This window comes from Perognathus longimembris, chromosome 10 (assembly GCF_023159225.1).
Source record: "Perognathus longimembris pacificus isolate PPM17 chromosome 10, ASM2315922v1, whole genome shotgun sequence".
NCBI lineage: Eukaryota > Metazoa > Chordata > Mammalia > Rodentia > Heteromyidae > Perognathus > Perognathus longimembris.
Genome location: NC_063170.1, coordinates 33,489,931 through 33,509,377, shown reverse-complemented (window position 1 = coordinate 33,509,377; position 19,447 = coordinate 33,489,931). Strand labels below are relative to the sequence as shown.

The 19,447-nt window shown below is 37.3% G+C and overlaps 1 protein-coding gene across 2 annotated transcripts in view; it reads right to left on the bottom strand.

The window, feature by feature from the left end:
- The window catches only part of Appl1 (adaptor protein, phosphotyrosine interacting with PH domain and leucine zipper 1), a 57,987-nt gene that overhangs the window by 31,704 nt on the left and 6,836 nt on the right, over positions 1–19,447 (bottom strand). For both annotated transcript variants that reach the window (XM_048355794.1, XM_048355793.1), the window contains exons 2-10: positions 17,874–17,972; positions 15,158–15,217; positions 14,161–14,232; positions 10,744–10,831; positions 9,400–9,441; positions 8,345–8,403; positions 4,522–4,668; positions 2,400–2,482; positions 1,232–1,390 (exon numbers count right to left, since the gene is read on the bottom strand). In XM_048355794.1, coding sequence (XP_048211751.1) covers positions 1,232–1,390; positions 2,400–2,482; positions 4,522–4,668; positions 8,345–8,403; positions 9,400–9,441; positions 10,744–10,831; positions 14,161–14,232; positions 15,158–15,217; positions 17,874–17,972 — 809 coding nt within the window. The remainder of the gene's footprint in view (positions 1–1,231; positions 1,391–2,399; positions 2,483–4,521; positions 4,669–8,344; positions 8,404–9,399; positions 9,442–10,743; positions 10,832–14,160; positions 14,233–15,157; positions 15,218–17,873; positions 17,973–19,447) is intronic.

Sequence of the window (19,447 nt, the reverse complement as noted above, 5' to 3'; positions counted from 1 at the left end):
TAAATGAAGAAAATACATTGACACTTTAATAATGACATACCTAAGATTACCTTATCATCAGCCAGATACAAGATAAAGCATGATTCAAAGAACTGACCTATGAACAAGGCACCAAGCACCAAAGTGCCAATAAAATATAAATGTCAAGGGGCTTGGCATGTGGCTTAGTGGTAGAGTGCTTGACTAGCATGCATGAAGCCCTAGATTGGATTCCTCAGCACCACATAAACAGGAAAAGCTGGAAGTGGCACTGTGGCGTAAGTGGAGTACAGTAGTTAAGTAGAGTGCTAGCCTTTAGCAAAAAGAAGCCAGGGACATTGTTCAGGCCCTGAGTCTCAAGCCCCAGGACTGGCAAAAATAAAAATAAAATAAACAACCAAAAACCCAAAATATAAATATCAAATTCTCTAGCCTCTACACTGATTATGTATGTAGACTCACATGTGTGAATGTGTGTACGGTGTCAAAAATAAGGCTATAAATTATTGAACTACAGTTTGTTACCATGATGCACCATAAAATACAAAGGAGTATTATCTAAACAAAATAATTTTGTCTATTCCTAGGAGAAGCTATTTTTTTATCTACTATCAAGTGGAGGATCACATGTAGCTCAGTGGTAGATCACGTCTAGTATACCATGTCAAAAAAAAAAAAAGCTAGGCTATCTATAAATTAAACTAAAATCTCACTTGATATTGTCATTACATATATGTGCAAGCATATAAATGATATTCAATAGCATTCACATGTTATGTGACTTTTATCTGTGTATGCTGGTATTAGAGCTTGAACCCAGGTACCTGTGCTGTCTCTTGGTTTCTTTGCTCAAGGCGGGCTCTCTACCACTTGAGCCAAGCCTCCACTTCTGGCGTGGTACTAATTAATTAGAAATGAGTCTCACAGACTTTTCTACCTGAATTGGCTTCAAACCATGACCCTCAGATCTCAGCCTTCTAAGTAGCTAGGATTACAGATGTGAACTGTTAGCATCTGGCTGTGCTAAGATTTATTTAAAGTAAACTGGTTTTGTTACTTTTATAATTCTAAATATCAATAGATATTGAAGTAAAACCTCTTCTGTCTACATATTCACATCAACAGTAACATCAACTAAAAAGGTTCAATCTTTAATAAAGTAATTACGCATACAATATCACTTATATATTACATACATTTGGCATTGCCTTATAGGAAATACAATATACAAAAATACCAATACTTTTCTTACTTCCTAGCATTAAGATATCCAGCCTTTCGGGTTAAATTTCGATTGACAGGAAATTTGGTGGGGTCTGGGTCAGGCACATATAAAGGGTCACTGGCTATTTCCAAGTCTTCTATTGTCTGTTGCATGATCTCCACATCACTGTCCATTTCCCTGCGAACACTAATACAGAGAACAGATTACTTACTACCAGTCACAACCAATGAAGAATTCCTTACCAATCACGTTATTTGTTTTGTATGTATTTTCTTAAAGACAAACTTTAAATTTTAATGGAAAATTAAGGCAAACAAAATTTTTCTATATTTAACAAATAATAACAGATTTAAAAACTAATGAAACTACTCAGAATGCCTATATGTGGAAGAATTTTTACACTGCACTGTGGTAAAGCACTGATCCAGCCCAAGATTCAATCCCCAGCATCACACAAAAAATATTTTTTTAATTCAAATAGAAAAATTACTTTAATATCTCTGAGAAACATGAATATCAATCTCTCAAGCCACTCCCACCACTTCATAGTTTAAGGAAATTTTACTTAATTACTATTACTCGTCTGTTTTACTAAAAAATAAAAGCTAGCTCTCAATCATTAAAACTGCTATAAGAGGAAATGAAAATCAAAATTTACACTAGAGGGGAAAAATATGAATAAAACAAGAAGCAACATAAAGAATAAGTGAACACCCTCCTGACAGAAAATACTACCTCAGGAAACTAAGCAGTAAATTTCTTTAAACTGTGACATTTACCTATTAATTCCTATCTTTTTTCTGAATAATTATTTATTTATTGTCAAAGTGATATACAGAGTGGTTACAGTTTCATACATAAGGCAGTGGGTACATTTCTTGTTCAACTTGTTACTATCTCCTCCCTCATTTCCCCCTTCCCTCTTCCCATCTCCCTCCTGTGAGTTGTTTAGTTGGTTTAGACCAAATGGTTTTTTAAGTATTGCTTTTGGAGTTGTTTGTCTTTTTATCCTTTGTCTCTTGACTTTGATATTCCTTTTCCCTTCCCTAGTTGTAATACAAGTATATACAGTATCCAGGGTACTCAGATGAGATACAGTGATAGCACGGTGACAACCACAGGAAGGGGATACAAACGGAACATCAAAAAAAAAAGCTACGGTTTCATTTTCTATTTTAAGGAAAAAGATACTCACTTTTGTACGCTTGTTCCAATATTAGCTAAAAATTCTTCTAATTGTTCATTGAGATTTTCAGAACCCATCTTAAAGAAACTTATCTGGGGTAGAGGAGGAATAGAAGGTTTAACAACATAAACACAAACCATACACACATACACACAAAATGTTTAAAGTAGAAACACTCGAAGATACAAAGTTAAGGTGTTTAAAGTAGCAACACTCTAAGATACAAAGTTAAAGGTATAGAGGGGCTGGGAATGTGGCCTAGTCCCAGGGGTGCTCACCTCGGCATTGTATACATGAAGCCCTGGGTTCAATTCCTCAGCACCACATATATAGAAAAAAGTCAGAAGTGGCACTGTGGCTCAAGAGGTAGAGTGCTAACTTTGAGCAAAAAGAAGCCAGGGACAGTGCTCAGGCCTGAGTTCACGCCCCAGGACTGGCAACAAAACAAATAAACAGTTAAAGTTATCCCATTTGTGTAATAACAGGTTGCAATCTGCAGTATCTACTGGGCATACAGCCACTGAGAAAATTAGAATTAAATTCCACTTTCTACCCTGACATTATTTTGTTTGGCTTGCTTTCTGAGTCTTGCCATATAACCCAGGTTACCCCAAACTTTAACTTCCTGTTTCAGCAACCTAAACACTGGTATTACTACTGTGTGCCACCATACTTGGCCTACAAATACTCTTATACCTAAAAGTATATTTAAATTTCTCTCAAATCCAGATTTTTAATGAACTGATATATTGCTCAAAACTCAGTTCTAGCCTCCTTCCTCCTATCTTTTTGACCACTTTGACTGTCCGTCCATCCATCCATCACCCATTTATCTTTTCTTTTCTTTGGGGGAGGAGGGCAGTCCTGGGGCTTGAAGTCAGGGCCTGGGCACTGTCCCTACACTTCTTTTGCTCAAGGCTAGCACTCTACCACTTGAACCACAGCACCACCTCCAGCATTTTCTATTTATGAGGTACTGAGGAATCAGTACCCAGGGTGTCATGCATGCTAGGCAAGTCACATTACCAGCCCTCATCTATATTTTTAACTTAAAATGTATGCAGGGAACATGAAACAAATTAAATTTGTCCAATTCTCTTTCAGATTTATTTGAAAGAAGAAAGAGCTGGGTGCTTGGTGACTCATGCTTGTAATCCTAGCTATTCAGGAGGCTGAGATCTGAAGATCCTAGTTCAAAACCAGGTCAGACAGAAACGTCTCTTTATCTCCAGTTAAATAGAAGAAAGAAAAAAAAAGCCAGAAATAAAGCTCATGTGGTAGAGCTCGGGCCTTCAGCAAAAAAAGCTAAGTATGAATGCCAGGCCCTTTCTGAGTGCCATTCTCCACTCCTGGAACCCTAGCTACTCAAGGAGTATTTGGGTTCAAAGCCAGCCTGGACAGGAAATTCTGTGAGACTCTTGTTTCCAATTAAAAAAAAAAAAAAAAAAGCCCAAAGTGGAGCTATGGCTCAAGTTGTAGAGTTCCAGCCTTGAGCAAAAAAGCTAAGGATAGCACCCAAGGCCTGAGTTCAAGCCCCAGGATAGGCAGAATGAGATGAGTGGGAAAGTTTCCATAAGGGGTGTAGCTCTCAAAATCATTTCCCATTCTGTTGCCTATCCCCAACTAAAGAAAACAAGGTCTAAATACAATGTATTTATATTTCATTTACTAAAAACATTCAAGATATTCATTTACAAGAAAAACTACTTCCAAAGCTGGGTGCCAGTGGCTCATGCCTGTAACCCTACCTACTCAGGAGGCTGAGATCTAAGGATCACAGTTCAAAGCCAGTATTGGCAGGCAAACTCTGTGAGATTCTTATCTGCAATTAACCACTGGTAAACTGGAAATGGCACTGTGGCTGAAGTGGTAGAGTGCTAACCTTAATCTGAAGAGCTCAGGGACAGCGCCCAGGCCCAGAGTTCAAGCCCCATGACTGACAAAAGAAAAAGAAAAACTACTTTCATAAACCTTAGAATAGTACAAATGATAAAAAAAAATTTTACATTACTAATTACTAATTAAAACCAAGGCATAAATAAGCTTGTTGACAAGGCAGTAGTATCTTTGCATTTAATTGTAAATACAAAGCTTACTATTTTAAAGTGGTTTTAACTCAAAACATATTTACCTGAGCTTGCATATACCCAAGCAGAGGTTCTAACAATGCTATTTTCTTCTTGTATTGTAGAGTATTTAATGCACAAAAATAATGCATCATGGTCTGGTGTTGTTTCTTTCTGGAAGTGTACACATCTTCTGTTACTTCATATTTCATCTTTGAATGAACAAAATTTAAATACTATTAATTGCTGAATTCTAAAGTATCTTCAGCAGCAGCTGGGGGGGAGCCTAACTAGGAAAATAATTTATCAGTTTCTGAACATAACATTTCCTAAGCTATTACAAATCATTTATTGCACTGCCTAAGCTGACTTTCCCATTTAACAACACATCATTAACAAATTGTATATTTACATAAATAACCACAAATATAAGCATATAAACTAAGCATGGCAGAGAAAATCTACAACATGGAAGAAAGTCAAATGTCAGTCACTGGCCTGGATCTATACACAGTATTTTCCACTCCTGGTTCTCTTCCTACTACTCTCCCTCTTTTGTATTTGCTTGTCTTCATTCACACTTAAAATACTTAAGCTCTCCTAAGTTCTTTTATTCAAACAACCAATATTCAGTGAGCAAGAGTAATATTCACTAGGCTCTTTTCTTCCTTTCCTCATAATACTCGATTAAGAACCAAGAACATAGGCTAGGAATATGGCCTAGCGGTAAAGTACTCGACTCATATGCATGAAGCCCTGGGTTCAATTCCTCAGCACCATATATATAGAAAAAGACAGAAGTGGCACTGTGGCTTAAGTGGTAGAGTGCTAGCCTTGACCAAAAAGAAGCCAGGGACAGTGCTCAGGCCTTGAGTTCAAGCCCCAGGACTGGCCAAAAAAGAAAGAACCAAGAACATGCCAATATATCAATGATTCCATGGTGCCAAATTTTTTTTATCTCCTGCCCCTCATTCTCACAAGTACCAGAGGAAAAACATCTCCAGCTGGGTTCTTCGTGTACTTCTGTGTATATTCTGTGTTTGTGATTGTTTGTGTGATGAAAATGTACAAAACAGAAGACAGTATCTTCCTCACAAAACCTTGTTCTACTTTATTTCTTGCCTCTTAATTATCCCAGGATCCATCGGTCATTCAAATAATTTGGATTTTTTTACCCCCTTCCTATTATAGACCTCAATTCTTCTTACAAAGTAACTAGCCAAGTATCCCTTTCTCCCTCTTTAACAATTTTCACTGAGACCTTCAGGCATCTCTGCAAACTATTTCCATAACTTCCCACTGAACTGTTTAAGTATTGGCCTCTTCACATTTTCATTAGTGTTGTTGTTCTATAGTAAAACCATATGGTATACTTACCTACTTGTTTTGGGGTTTATTTTGTTTTGTTTTTTTGCCAGTCCTGGGCCTTGGGCTCAAGGGCCTGAGCACTGTCCCTGGCTTCTTTTTGCTCAAGGCTAGCACTCTGCCACTTGAGCCATAGCGCCACTTCTGGCCGTTTTCTATATATGTGGTGCTGGATAATCGAACCCAGGGCTTCATGTATATGAGGCAAGCACACTTGCCACTAGGCCATATTCCCAGCCCATACTTACCTATTTGGAATCCTTTGGTGTTTACTCACACTTTCTAACACAAATTTCCAAGGTCATCAATATGGTCCCATTCTAATTACTGTCATCTCGGGTTTTTTTTGTCTTTTTGTAGTTTTGTGTTTTTTCAGGAGCCGGGGACCGAAAGCGGGGGCCTCGCGCTCGCCAGATAGGTGCTCTTCCGCTGAGCCAGATCCCCAGCCCCTTACTGTCATCTCTGCCTTATCATTTCAAAGGCACCCAATGTTCCAGACATACTTTATGGTCATAATCATTATGGAAAGAATTTGGTGAAAATGTGCTATAATCACAGATACTCCATGAGTTACTTAACTTCAAGTTGATAATAAACCTTAAGTTTGGGATTTTTAGGGAAATAAAAGCTTGGGATTAAGTAACTATGCATGACCTCAAGCAAAGTAGAAGCAGAATTCTGACTCCAGTGCTCCTAATGCCCCAACTCCACTGTATGTCTAAGCAATTAATTTTTTTTTTTTTTCTGGTCCTGGGGGCTTGACTTCTGGGGCCTGGGAGTTGTCCCTGAGCTCCTTTTGCTCAAGACTAGCACTCTACCACTAGAGCACAGTGCCACTTCTGGCTTTTTCTGTGATTAATTGGAAATAAGAGTCTCAGATTTTCTTGCCTCAGCTGGCTTCAAATGGCGATCCTCAGGGCTGGGAATATGGCCTAGTGGTAAAGTACTTGCCTCATATACATGAAGCCCTGGGTTCCATTCCTCAGCACCACATATACAGAAAAAGGCAGAAGTGGTCCTGTGGCTCAAGTGGTAGAGTGCTAGCCTTTACCAAAAAGAAGCTCAGGGACAGTGTGCAGGCCCTAAGTTCAAGCCCCAGGACTGGCAAAAACAAAACAAAACAAATGGTGATCCTCAGATCTCAGCCTCTGAGTAGCTAGGATTACAGGCGGGGTAGATAATTAATTTTTTAATGCCCTATCCCTAGTCCCCAAACAGAGGTGTCCATTTATCTCAACCTAAATGTCACCTCTTAACATTGTAAGCTTTTCCAATTCACCAAAGCTCTCTCTGTATTTTTGGAATTTTAGTCAAACCTCTATGATTGAGTTTAACTTGTGGTGATCCAGGCTTCCTTTTCATTCTTGGACAATGGCCCCCAGTCCAGTCATATGTGTTCACATAAATACCTTCAATAAATATGGAGAATCCATATCTTGAGGAAAAGAGTAAAGTCCACTCACTTTCCCCTAGGCTTCCTAATACTACGTGATATATAGTAAATACCCCATCAGTTTTTGAAATTAAAAGTATCTGTTAAGCCAGGTGCTGGTGGCTCATGCCTAGCTACTCAGGATGCTGAGATCTGAGGATCATGGTTCAAAGCCAGCCCAGGCAGGAAAGTCCATAAGACTCTTACCTCCAATTAACCACCAGAAAATGGTAAGTGGTACTGTAGCTCAAGTAGTAGAGCACTAGCTTTGAGCTGAAGAGCTCAGAGACAGCATCCAGGCCCAGAGTTTAAGCCCCAGACCACCAGCACCCAAAAAAAAAAGAAAATTAAACTGCAAAGATTTAAGATTTGTGGACAAAACTTTGTGCAAGATTATCTGTGGTCACAGTTTGTGTGACACAGAGTACCATACTCAATCATGGATCTCACAAGCAGTCACTGTATCTCCACCAGCAGCTATTGAGGTAACAATTAACAAGTCTGAGGTACAAAGATGTTCTCACTTTCAAGCATCTAGAAATGCCTACATGCTCAAGCCTCAGATTAGGCAACCAAATAAACTTCTCAATATTCTCTCTAATCTTTACTTAGATGCTTTCTTCTTCATATATACAGTGTATTGTTTCTGAGTTTCATGACTTTGAATCAAAAGCAAATAGTCCCTGTAAATGAAGTTAATAACAGAATTTCATTAAGTTATGTGTACAACAGTTCAACTTCTTGACTACTGAGCCTCACAAGACGTTTCTTAGTGTTTATATAGGTCAAATAAGAAAGAACATGTACTGTGCTATAAAATACAAAGAAAAAGCAACAGTGTTATTTCTGGATATCAACTACAATTTAGAACAGTTACGTTTAATCATAACTCATTCAATTCTGGCAGAATAAAAGTATTTTGTTTAAAGTGACCAACAATTATCAGAAAAATTCTAAACATCTAGCAGAAAAGAATTATCTAGGAGAAAAACATATAAACTAACTCTTGGTTCAATTCTTAAACAGGAAAACTAAACCACCTAATAAAACAACAACTAATTGTGATACTGAAGGAGTAGTATGTATCACACCTTGTCATTTTCTCTTTTTTTTGACAATCGGCTATATCTGTTAATTGCAGCATCATGATCTGGAAAGGCAGAAATGAGTGTTAACAATTGTAGCACGTTGCAAAACTTACAAATGCTTTAAAGGGTTTTTACATATGCATCTTTCTGAAAATGTTCAATAGAAAAGTAGGTATTCCCTACCATGTGATCACTGTATTCAAATTATTCCCATAGCCAATTTTCCCCTAAATTACGTATCTATTTAATCAAACTCATAAAAAGAGGGGAAAAAAGAATCCAAAGAAAATGTAACTAAAATTTGTTTTTACTTATTTTTAGTCTGCCAGGCAATGATGGCTCACACCTATAACCCTGGCTACTTAGGAGACTGAGATTTGAGGATCACCATGCAAAAACAGAAAAGTCTATGACATTTTTGTCTCCAGTTAACCAGCAAAAAGCAGGAAGTAGAGATATGGCTCAAGTGGTAGAACACCAGACTTGAACAGAAAAGCCAGAGAGCAAGGCCCTGAGTTCAAGCCCCACTACTAGTGTGCTCGCACTCTCTCTCTCTCCCTCTTCTTCTCTCTCTCTCCCTCTTCTTCTCTCTCTCTCCCTCTTCTTCTCTCTCTACATATATATATACATTATATTTATATGTATGTATGTTTTAGTCTTTTAAAAACACAAATGCTCATAAAAGAAAAACAGGAAGGGCTGCAAACTCAGAGGTAGATCACTTGCCTAGTATGCATTAGTCCCTGAAATGAAGACCCAGAACGAGAGAGAGAGAGAGAGAGAGAGAGCGCATGCTGAAATATTTAGGAAAACAAGGTAAAATACTATAATATCTCTTTGGTAATTATGAAGATAGTAAATCATAACACTGATAGCTGCCTTTAAGTTCTTTCTTATAAATTGCTTATTGAAGTAACGACATTGATTTAAATAATATTCACTGAAACTTTTAATTAGATTCTTTTTTTTTTACAATTACTGCAAAGAATTACCAATGATGTACACTGACAAATGCATCACACATAAAAACGAAATTAGTGTAAAGTATCTGAACTTACCATTACTAGCAATCTGAAACACTTCTTTTAAAGTCAGTATTTCTGAAAAAGTTCCAAGAATAATTTCAATTTAGTATATTTGTTAAGTATCTTAAGTCTGTATATATAAAGCAATCAATGTCATGTAAGCAATGCTCTAAAGAACAGTTTATACTTCTATATTCAAGGCAAAAACTCACTGTTTCTGTTAGTACATGGAAGATTTACTACCATTAGCAACACATCACCAGAAAATCTACTTATTAAAATTAGTAATATGAGTCACAAGTCTCAGACCCCACTGCAAACATTAAGATATGAAAATATTCTGACTACCAGAATTTAGTAATTCATTTTTTGATGACTTTAATGGCAAAGTACATTTATTACACTATACAGTCCTACTCTTAGACTGTGAGAAAAATATTCTTTCTTGACTTTGGAAAGATAGCTCTTGAAGATCATCACAATAATTAACTCCATGTGTGTAATTTAAACACTTTAACAATTCACTTATATGCTACTTAGATATTTTTACTCTACATATATTAGAAATAAAAGTCTGTATGACTGAGCTTATAAATTATGAGAAAAAAATCAATTATATAAAACTTTCACTTTATCACCTGGTAACATACATGTGCTAAAAAAATGTACAAACTATTAAGTCATAGATGGTTAGATGTGCCAGCATCCCTACTCTCCTGCACTCTAACACATATAAGTGTCTACTATGTTTGAACTACCCTAGTTCAAACCTTGATAATACCTCACTGCACATTCATAACTTCTTAGGCCACTCTTCTAGACATTAAATCCACTGTATTCCACCCGCCAAAACAAAAAAATTGTGTCTCTTTACTTCTTAGACTTCTATTGTATTCTCTTTGAAAATAAACACAAGTCCAACATCTTTAGCATGATCTAACTCTATTTAATTTATTTCTAAATTCATCTCCTGTGTCACCCCAACATGTTCAACACTGCAGCCTCACTGAATTCCTTATAATTCTCAATGTAAGTTATGTATCTCCACAATTCATACCCTAATGAATTCTCGTCTCCCTAATTCTTCTTTATTGTTCATGTTTACATCATGTTTGGTGAAGCCTTTTTAACCTTCTTCTAAGACGTCCCTTCTCATTCTCTGATTATGAAACACAGTGTTGACCCATATCCTCTACCATTTTTCAATGGATGAGCATCTTTTATCAGTAGTTGTTAAGATCTAGCTCAGTAATGATCTATGAGCCTATGAATGTTGGTGACTGATTAAAATAAAAGTGGCACAGGTTATCGTTAAAAATGGTTTGAACATGAGTATGAGAAAACAGATGAGGGTAAATATAAGCTTGACTCCAATACCTTTCAGATCTCTTTCTTTAAACTGGGTAATGGGGAACATCATGGCATCAGCAAGCTGAGTTGAAAGTACTGCATGACAAGAGCTAAGCTTTAAAAGAAAGACCAAAAGGTCAAATAACAGATAACATTCCTAAGAAATGTCTATATAGAGACATCTAACCAAGGCTATGTAAATTAGGCAGAATCTAGTTTAAAAAGACTTTGGTACATTTTACATAAGAAAACATCAACTATATAGTTGAAAATATTAAACAGTCAAAAAAACATTTAAAACTATCAGAAGAACACAAGATGATCCTGGATTTGGCAATAATTTCTTATATATGACATTGAAAGTACAAGAAAAAATATAAATTAGATTTCATGAATATTAGAAACATCTGTGCAGGGGCTGGGAATGTGGCCTAGTGGTAGAGTACTTGCCTAGTATACATGAAGCCCCGGGTTCAATTACTCAGCACCACATATACAGAAAAAGCCATAAGTGGTGCTGTGACTCAAGTGGTAGAGTGCTAGCCTTGAGCAAAAAGAAGCCAAGGACAGTGCTCAGGCCCTGAGTCCCAAGCTCTAAGATTGGCACAAAGAAAAAAATAAAGAAAGAAAGAAACATCTGTGCATTAAAAGACAGCAACGAGGTGAAAGGAAGCAGAGCATAATGCACGTGCCTGTGGTCCAACACTAAAGAGGCAAAGGCAGGAAGATTTTGAGTTCAAAGATAGCCTGGGCTACATACTAAGACCCTGTCTCAAAAATATTTTTTTTTAAAAATTTTTAAGGCAAAGAAAAAGGTGCTTGGAATATGACCTAGTGGCAAGAGTGCTTGCCTTGTATACATAAATCCCTGGGTTCAATTCCTCAGCACCACATATATAGAAAACGGCTGGAAGTGGTGCTGTGGCTCAAGTGGCAGAGTACTAGCATTGAGCAGAAAGAAGCCAGGGACAGTGCTCAGGCTCTGAGTTCAAGGCCAAGGACTGGCAAAAAAAAAAAAAAGTTTAAGGCAAAGAAAATAAAAATATAATCTATGCAATAAGAAAAAAACATGTACCAATTGCATGATAAAAAACTTGTACCTAGAATAAATAAGTCAATAATAAGAAGATAAACTACTTAATTTAAAAATTGCAAAGGATCTGTACAGATACTTCTCCAAAAATAAACAAATAACTAATTACCACATAAAATATCATTAGCTGGGCTGGGAATGTGGCTTAGTGGTAGAGTGTTTGCCTAGTATGCATGAAGCCCTGGGTTCAATTCCTCAAGTACCATATAAACAGAAAAAGCCAGAAGTGGTGGTGTGGCTCAAGTGGTAGAGTGCTAACCTTGAAGCACAGAGAGGCTCGGGGACTGAGCCCAGGCACTGAGTTCAAGCCCCAGGAGTGGCAAAAAAGAAAAAAAATATTTATACACACACACACACACACACACACACAAATGCAAACCAAAATGACAAGGTATCACTTCACACCTATTCAGAAAATACAACTGCTCAACTATTGGCAAGGATGTAGATAAGGCAGAAAACTCCTACATTGCTGGTAGGAATATAAGACAATGCAGGCTCTGCACAATCAAAAATTTAAAACAAAATTACCATATAGCTGGGGCTGGGAATATGGCTTAGCAGTAGACGCTTGCCTTGCATGCACGAAGCTCTGGGTTTGATTCCTCAGCACCGCATAAACAGAAAAATGGTACTGTGGCTCAAGTGGTAGAGTTTTAGCCTTGAGCAAAAAGAAGCCAGGGACAGTGCTCAGGCCTTGAGTCCAAGCCCCAGGACTACTCTTGAGTATATAAAAACAAACTTGTATATTAATGGTCATAACATCTCTATTCATACTACCTAAAGGTGAAAACAACCCAAATACTTATAACAAATGGATAAATGTGGTATATCCCTATAGTAAAATTTTATTCAGATAAAAAAAGATAAAGTGCTGACACATTACAATGTGGGTAAACCTAAATACTAAATGAAGCAGACAATCAATCATTCAAGCCCACAAATTGCATGGGTCCATTTACAATAAAACATCCAAAACATAAAGACAAAAGCAGATTAGTGGTTGCCAAAGACTGGGGAGAAAAGGGAAGAAAAGTAACTGTTTAATGGGCAAGTTGCCTTTGGGTTGATGAATATATTCTTGTAACAGTAGCACAACACCGTAAATGTATTAAATGTCACATATGCCAAATTTTATATGTACTTCACCATGATTTTTAAAGGGAAACAATATCCTATCTCTTATACATATTATTTCTTTGTATTGCTCTCCCAGGACAATATTTGTCTATAATGAGTCGCTAAAATATTTGAAAAATTAGGTCTGCAGTAAAGACGTGTGGTAGAGAATTACTTGCCTAGCATGTGCAAGGCCCTGGGATTGATCTCCAACATTCAAAATGTCTGTGTACACACACACACATATCTTTTCCAGGCAAGAGTACAAGGGAAAAAACAAAAAATTCTTTAACAGTAAAAGACTCTCCACACATCTTTCACAACCTTTCTTCTTTAAAGCTCCTCCTAGGTCTTTGTTCTGATGAATGCTCTGAAAAATTAAGGGTTGAATTTTGGCTGTTTTGGATGGGAGGGTCAATAAGGACTAAAGTAAAATGTTGCTAGATGATACAGGGAAAACCACAAGGGGCCTAATTAAAGCTCAAAAGCTTCACTCTCTTTTCCCTGAAGACATCAAATAACATAAAGACAAGACTGAACAATAACATGGAGTAAAATTACAATTAGTTTTAATCAGATAAAAAGAAGTACTGAAAAAAAAAGTACTCCTTTATGTGACAGCCACCAAGATATGTAAATAAATCCTTTAGTAATCTTTGTATAACAAAGAAGCAAGCACTCTACTACTAGGCTATATTCCCAGCCCCAACTTTAGTCATATAATCATCATAATAAAAATTCCAGCCAGGCACTGGTAGCTCATAGCTCTAATCCTAGCTACTCAGGAAGCTGAGATCTAAGGATCAGGGTTCAAAGCTAGCCCAGGTAAGAAAATCCATGAGACTCTTATCTCCAATTAGCCACCAGAAAACCAGAAGTGGAGCTGTGGCTCAAAGTGGTAAAGTGCCAGCCTTGAGCAAAAGAGCTCAGGAACAGTGCCCAGTTCCTGAGTTCAAACCCTACAGACAACAACAACAAAATCCAAATAAAAACTGAATAGTTTAATTACAAGACCACTTATTCAGCTGCTGCTGGGTGATGCCTGCAATCCTACCTACTCAGGTGGTTGAGATTGTGGTTCAAAGCCAGCCCAAGCAAACAAATCGGAGAGACTTTTATCTCCAATCAATCAGAAAAAGCCAGAAGTAGAGATGTAGCTCAAGTGGTAGAATGTCAGCACTAAAATAAAATGATAAAATAAAATAAACTTTATTAATGCAAAATAAACTTACCTCATCAATAACTTTTGAAAACTGTTGTAAAGTAGATGTCATAACTTCATCATCACCTCCCAAAGGAAAATGCTGCAAAGTACAAAACAGAGATGAGACAAAGGTTCAATAGTATACATTTTTGTGTGTGTGAATGACATCAATTTATATTTTAAGTAATTTTATAGAACTTTTATAATTTTAAATAAGTTCCAAAAATGCCATTTTCATAGAGTAACTTTCATAATTAATAAACAAGAAAAATATTTCCTAAGTGAACAATTAACAATATACTAGAATGTACAACTGAGCATTCAGTTATTGGAGTCCTTTTTACTACTAACCTATAACTTAAGCAAGATTCAATTTTTTTCATTTGTAAAAAGAAAACCTATATAAACTCTATAGTTAACATATCAAACATCAAATCACTAAAATTTTCTCAAACTAAGGGCTACAGTAGAATTTCAAAAGTATATTCTATGAATTCAAGGAGGCTTAGCTGGATGCACATATTCATGCACCTCAACTACCTGGGAGGTAAGACTGTGGTTCAAGTCAGAACCAAGAAAAAGTTAGCAAAGCCTCATTACTACCAACAAGCCAGAATATTAATATGTGCCTGTAACACCAGCTACAAGGAAGATCATAGATAGGAAGATTATAGTTCAAGGATATCCAAGACAAAAAGTGAGATGAAAAATACAAAAAAAAAAAATACAGCCTAAAGCAAAAAAGGGCTAGAATTGTGGCTCAAGTGGCTGACTGCAAGCACAAGGTCCTAAGTTCAAATTCCCCTAGTACCATGACAAAAAAATAACAACAACAACAACAAAGGACAAGTATGGTGGCAACAGGCTTATAATCCTAGTACTCAGGAGGATGAAATAATCATAGCCTAGAGCAAGGCCCTGTCTCAAAAGGTAAAAGAAAGCTTAAGGATTCCTGATAAAAATCTATCACTTTCTCTATCACCATATATGTTAAATCATGCTTTAAAATTTTTGATATACAATACCTGTTTTTCATATTCTTTTAAAAGTTTCGACGTCAGATGTGTTGCTGCACTTAACTCATTCTAAAAAAAAAATAGCATTCAAATTAGCACAATATTACTGATTAAGAAAAAAGTCTTGGGCTAGGGATATAGCCTAGTGGCAAGAGTGCCTGCCTCGGATACACGAGGCCCTAGGTTTGATTCCCCAGCACCACATATACAGAAAACGGCCAGAAGCGGCGCGGTGGCTCAGGTGGCAGAGTGCTAGCCTTGAGTGGGAAGAAGCCAAGGACAGTGCTCAGGCCCTGAGTCCAAGGCCCAGGACTGGCCAAAAAAAAAAAAAAAGTCTTAGTTAAAGATACCTAGGCTACTTTTACTTGTGAGCATTTAACAAATGTTCAACAAATTTTTGAAAACTTTCATTAAATCATGGGAAACTGAACTATCATTAAAGCATTTCAAAAGAGAACTGAAAGCCAGACACTGTCAAGAAATCCAATAATGCTCTAGGTATGTGCTTTTCCCTTGTCTTTTTGACTGATAAAAAGTAATCATTAGCTAGGCACCTGTGGATCATGCCTATAATCCTATCTACTTAGGAGGCTGAGATCTGAGGATAGTAGTTCCAAGACAGCCCAGGGAATGAAAGTCCATGAGATTCTTATCTCCAATAAACTACCAATTTAAAAAAAAAAATCAGAAGTAAAACTGTGGCTCAAGCGGTAGAGAGCTAGTTTTGATCAAAAACAGCTCAGGGACAGCACCAGGCCCTGAGTTCAAGCCCCAGGGCAGATGCAAAAAAAAAAAAAAAAAAAAAGCTGGAACTGTACATAATTATATATAACCTTAGCAAAACCTTGAGACTCTATATTCATAATCCATTATTCTCCCTAGATGCTGATACCAGATTCTAAGAATTTATTAACAATCAAATGTAGCTGCAATAGTTTAAAAAAAAAACCCACATCATGAAAACTCTATTAATTGAAGATTTGTGTTAAGAAATCAAACCCTGAGAGACCTATCACAAGGGAAAAGGAAATGTTATAGCAACTTTCATGTAGGTATAAAAATGTGATTAAGGAAGAGAATGAGGGAAAAAATGAAAATGTATATACTTAATCCCATAGAAAGTACATCAAAGTATTCAAATTGCTGTTAAAGCTTAAGTTATACTAGGCCACGCATGGTGAGGCATGCTTGAAATTTCAGCTTAATGGGAGGTATAGGTAGAAAGATCATAGTCTAAATCTAAGGTCAGCTCTGGGAAAATGATGAGTTATTATCTGAAAAATCATCTAAAACAAAAAAAAGGAGTGAAGGCATGGCTCAAATGGCTCAAGACCCTGAATTCAAACTCTACTTCTAACTCAAATTGTATTTTCTCAATCTTATGAGAAAATTTAGTCTTAAGGCCTTCTTAAATTCATCTGTGTACCTCGGAGCCATATCCAATTTTTATTACCATCTAAAAAACTAGATAGAAATCCTCTACCCCAGGGGGGACATGGCCAGGTCCCACCTAGCTACTCTGGAGTCTGAGATGTGAGGATACAATGCCAGCCCAGGCAGGAAAGTCTGTAATATTCTTTTTTTTTTTTTTTTTTTTTTTGGCCAGTCCTGGGCCTTGGACTCAGGGCCCGAGCACCGTCCCTGGCTTCTTCCTGCTCAAGGCTAGCACTCTGCCACTTGAGCCACAGCGCCGCTTCTGGCCGTTTTCTGTATATGTGGTGCTGGGGAATTGAACCTAGGGCCTCGTGTATCCGAGGCAGGCACTCTTGCCACTAGGCTATATCCCCAGCCCTGTAATATTCTTATCTCCAATTAACTACCAAAAAGCTAGAAGCAGAGCTATGGCTCAAGTGGGAGAATGTCAAGCCTTGAGTGAAAAAACTAAGGGACAACACCTAAGCCCAGAGTTTAAGCCACCTTCTGGCACTAAAGGGGGTGGGGAAGAGTGTTCCTTAAGATTAGAAGCAATATTAGGGAATATATCAATGAAAATATGAGGTCTTCAGTCAAACCACTAGCAGTGAGATAAATAAAGGGATTTCTTTTTTTTTTTGGCCAGTCCTGGGCTTGGACTCAGGGCCTGAGCACTGTCCCTGGCTTCTTTTTTGCTCAAGGCTAGCACTCTGCCCCTTGAGCCACAGCGCCACTTCTGGCCGTTTTCTATATATGTGGTGCTGGGGAATCGAACCCAGGGCTTCATGTATATGAGGCAAGCACTCTTGCCACTAGGCCATATTCCCAGCCCTCTTTTTTTTTTTTTTTTTTTAAATAAGAAAACCCTTACGGTATTTGGGAAGAAGGAATGGATATTTAATTTTGTCATTTTCACAGTCCTACAAACTGCACACTGGTAATTTAAGCTTTGTAGTACTATACTTAATGTTCACTGACCTTTTCTACAAAAACACTATGAGCCCAGGACAGGGATAGGCATCAGTAAATCACAGATAGACACTATCTCTGTTCTCAAGTGGCTGAAAGATTTGTTATTTAAACAGTATTTATTAGTCAGGCACTGGTAGCTCACATCTGTAATCCTAGTAACTCAGGAGGCTGAGATCTGAGTATTGTAGTTCAAAGTCAGCCAGAATATAAAAAGCACGTGCAGCTCTTATCTCCAACCAGTAAAACGCTGAAGCTGAGCTGTGGCTCAAATGGTAGAATGCCAGCCTTGAGAGAAAAAGTTAAGGGACAGTACCATCCATAAATAAATAACAGCCTTTACCTGTGCGTCATAAATCCGATGCATAGCTTGATACAACTGGTTCATATAGTTGGAAATAGCTGTGGCATCTTCTTCAAATACACCCAGTAAAGATCTTGTCTGTATAAAATGAGGAAGTTTATGTTAATCATTATATAAATCAGGTGAAAAACTTTTCTAAAGGAAGTTAAAATCCCAAGATAACAGAACTCTAGTAATTCAGACTCTATACCTATTCTTAAATTTTACTTATTTTTATTATAAAGGTGATACACAGAAGGGTAGCAGTCAGAGTACTTTTTTTTGAATAATGTCACCTCTTCCCTACCTCTCTCCTAGTTTTTCCCTCCCATCCCCACCCATGAGTTTTATAGCGCATTTTCAACATAGTGTATAGTATTACTGCTGCATTTTAAACCTTTTTTTTTTTTTTTTTGGCCAGTCTTGGGCCTTGGACTCAGGGCCTGAGCACTGTCCCTGGCCTCTTCTTGCTCAAGGCTAGCACTCTGCCACTTGAGCCACAGCGCCCCCTCTGGCCGTTTTCCATATATGTGGTGCTGAGGAATTGAGTATTCTTGTCACTAGGCCATACTCCCAGCCCTAAACCTTTTTTATATTGTCAATAAATCAGTGTTTTTTTCTCAGTTTCACTTCATTCAAGAACTATTTTCCAACTACATCATAAACTGTATAAGAAACAACAAAGATGTATCCTTATGAATTAGAAATTCTGAAATTAAAAACAAACCAAAGTAAAAACCAAACAGTCAAAACATAGGGTTTGGTCCTCCACACAGAAGAGGGGGAGGGAGGAAATAAAACTAAAACAATATTCTGTGTATGTATAGATACTTAAATGCTTTATTTCAGAATAACTCAGTATAGTTACTTCTCTTGTTCTGTGATTTCTTCTACTAGTACCAAATTCCTCCCTGTCTTAATCTAAAATGATGCCACAGTACAACTCCCCAACATGTAACTTATCAGTCTATAAAATGCTAACTAGGTTTATCCAAATAAAGAATTTGGGTTCTCGAGGAACCATATTACATGGCTGGTGGGAATGTAAACTACTACAATCACTCTGGAAAGCAGTCTGGAGAATCCTCAAAAAACTAAACATAGACATATCCTACGACCTGGCCATACAGCTCCTAGGCACATTCCCTGAGCAACAGGATCCAGGATAAGACAAGGACACCTGCACATCCTTGTTCATTGCTTCACTGTTCACAGTAGCCAAGATATGGAAACAACCTAGATGCCCCACTACAGATGAATGGATCCAAAAATTTGGTACCTGTATTCAATGGAATTCTGCACAGCTATTAGAAATGATAAAATAATGGCATTCACATGGAAATGGACAGGACTAGAAAAAAATCATGTTGAGTGAGACAAGCCAAGAACAGAGAGACAAACAGTGCATAGTCTCCCTGATATGCGGGTGTTAAAATCAAATTGCAAAGAGACATGACAAAGCAAACACAACCCAAGATACACAGTGAGACCAAAAAAGGACAGTCTTGGGAGAAATGCACCAAAAAGTAAGACCCAAGCACTATTTCGTATGTACCTAAAACAATAGTCAGACT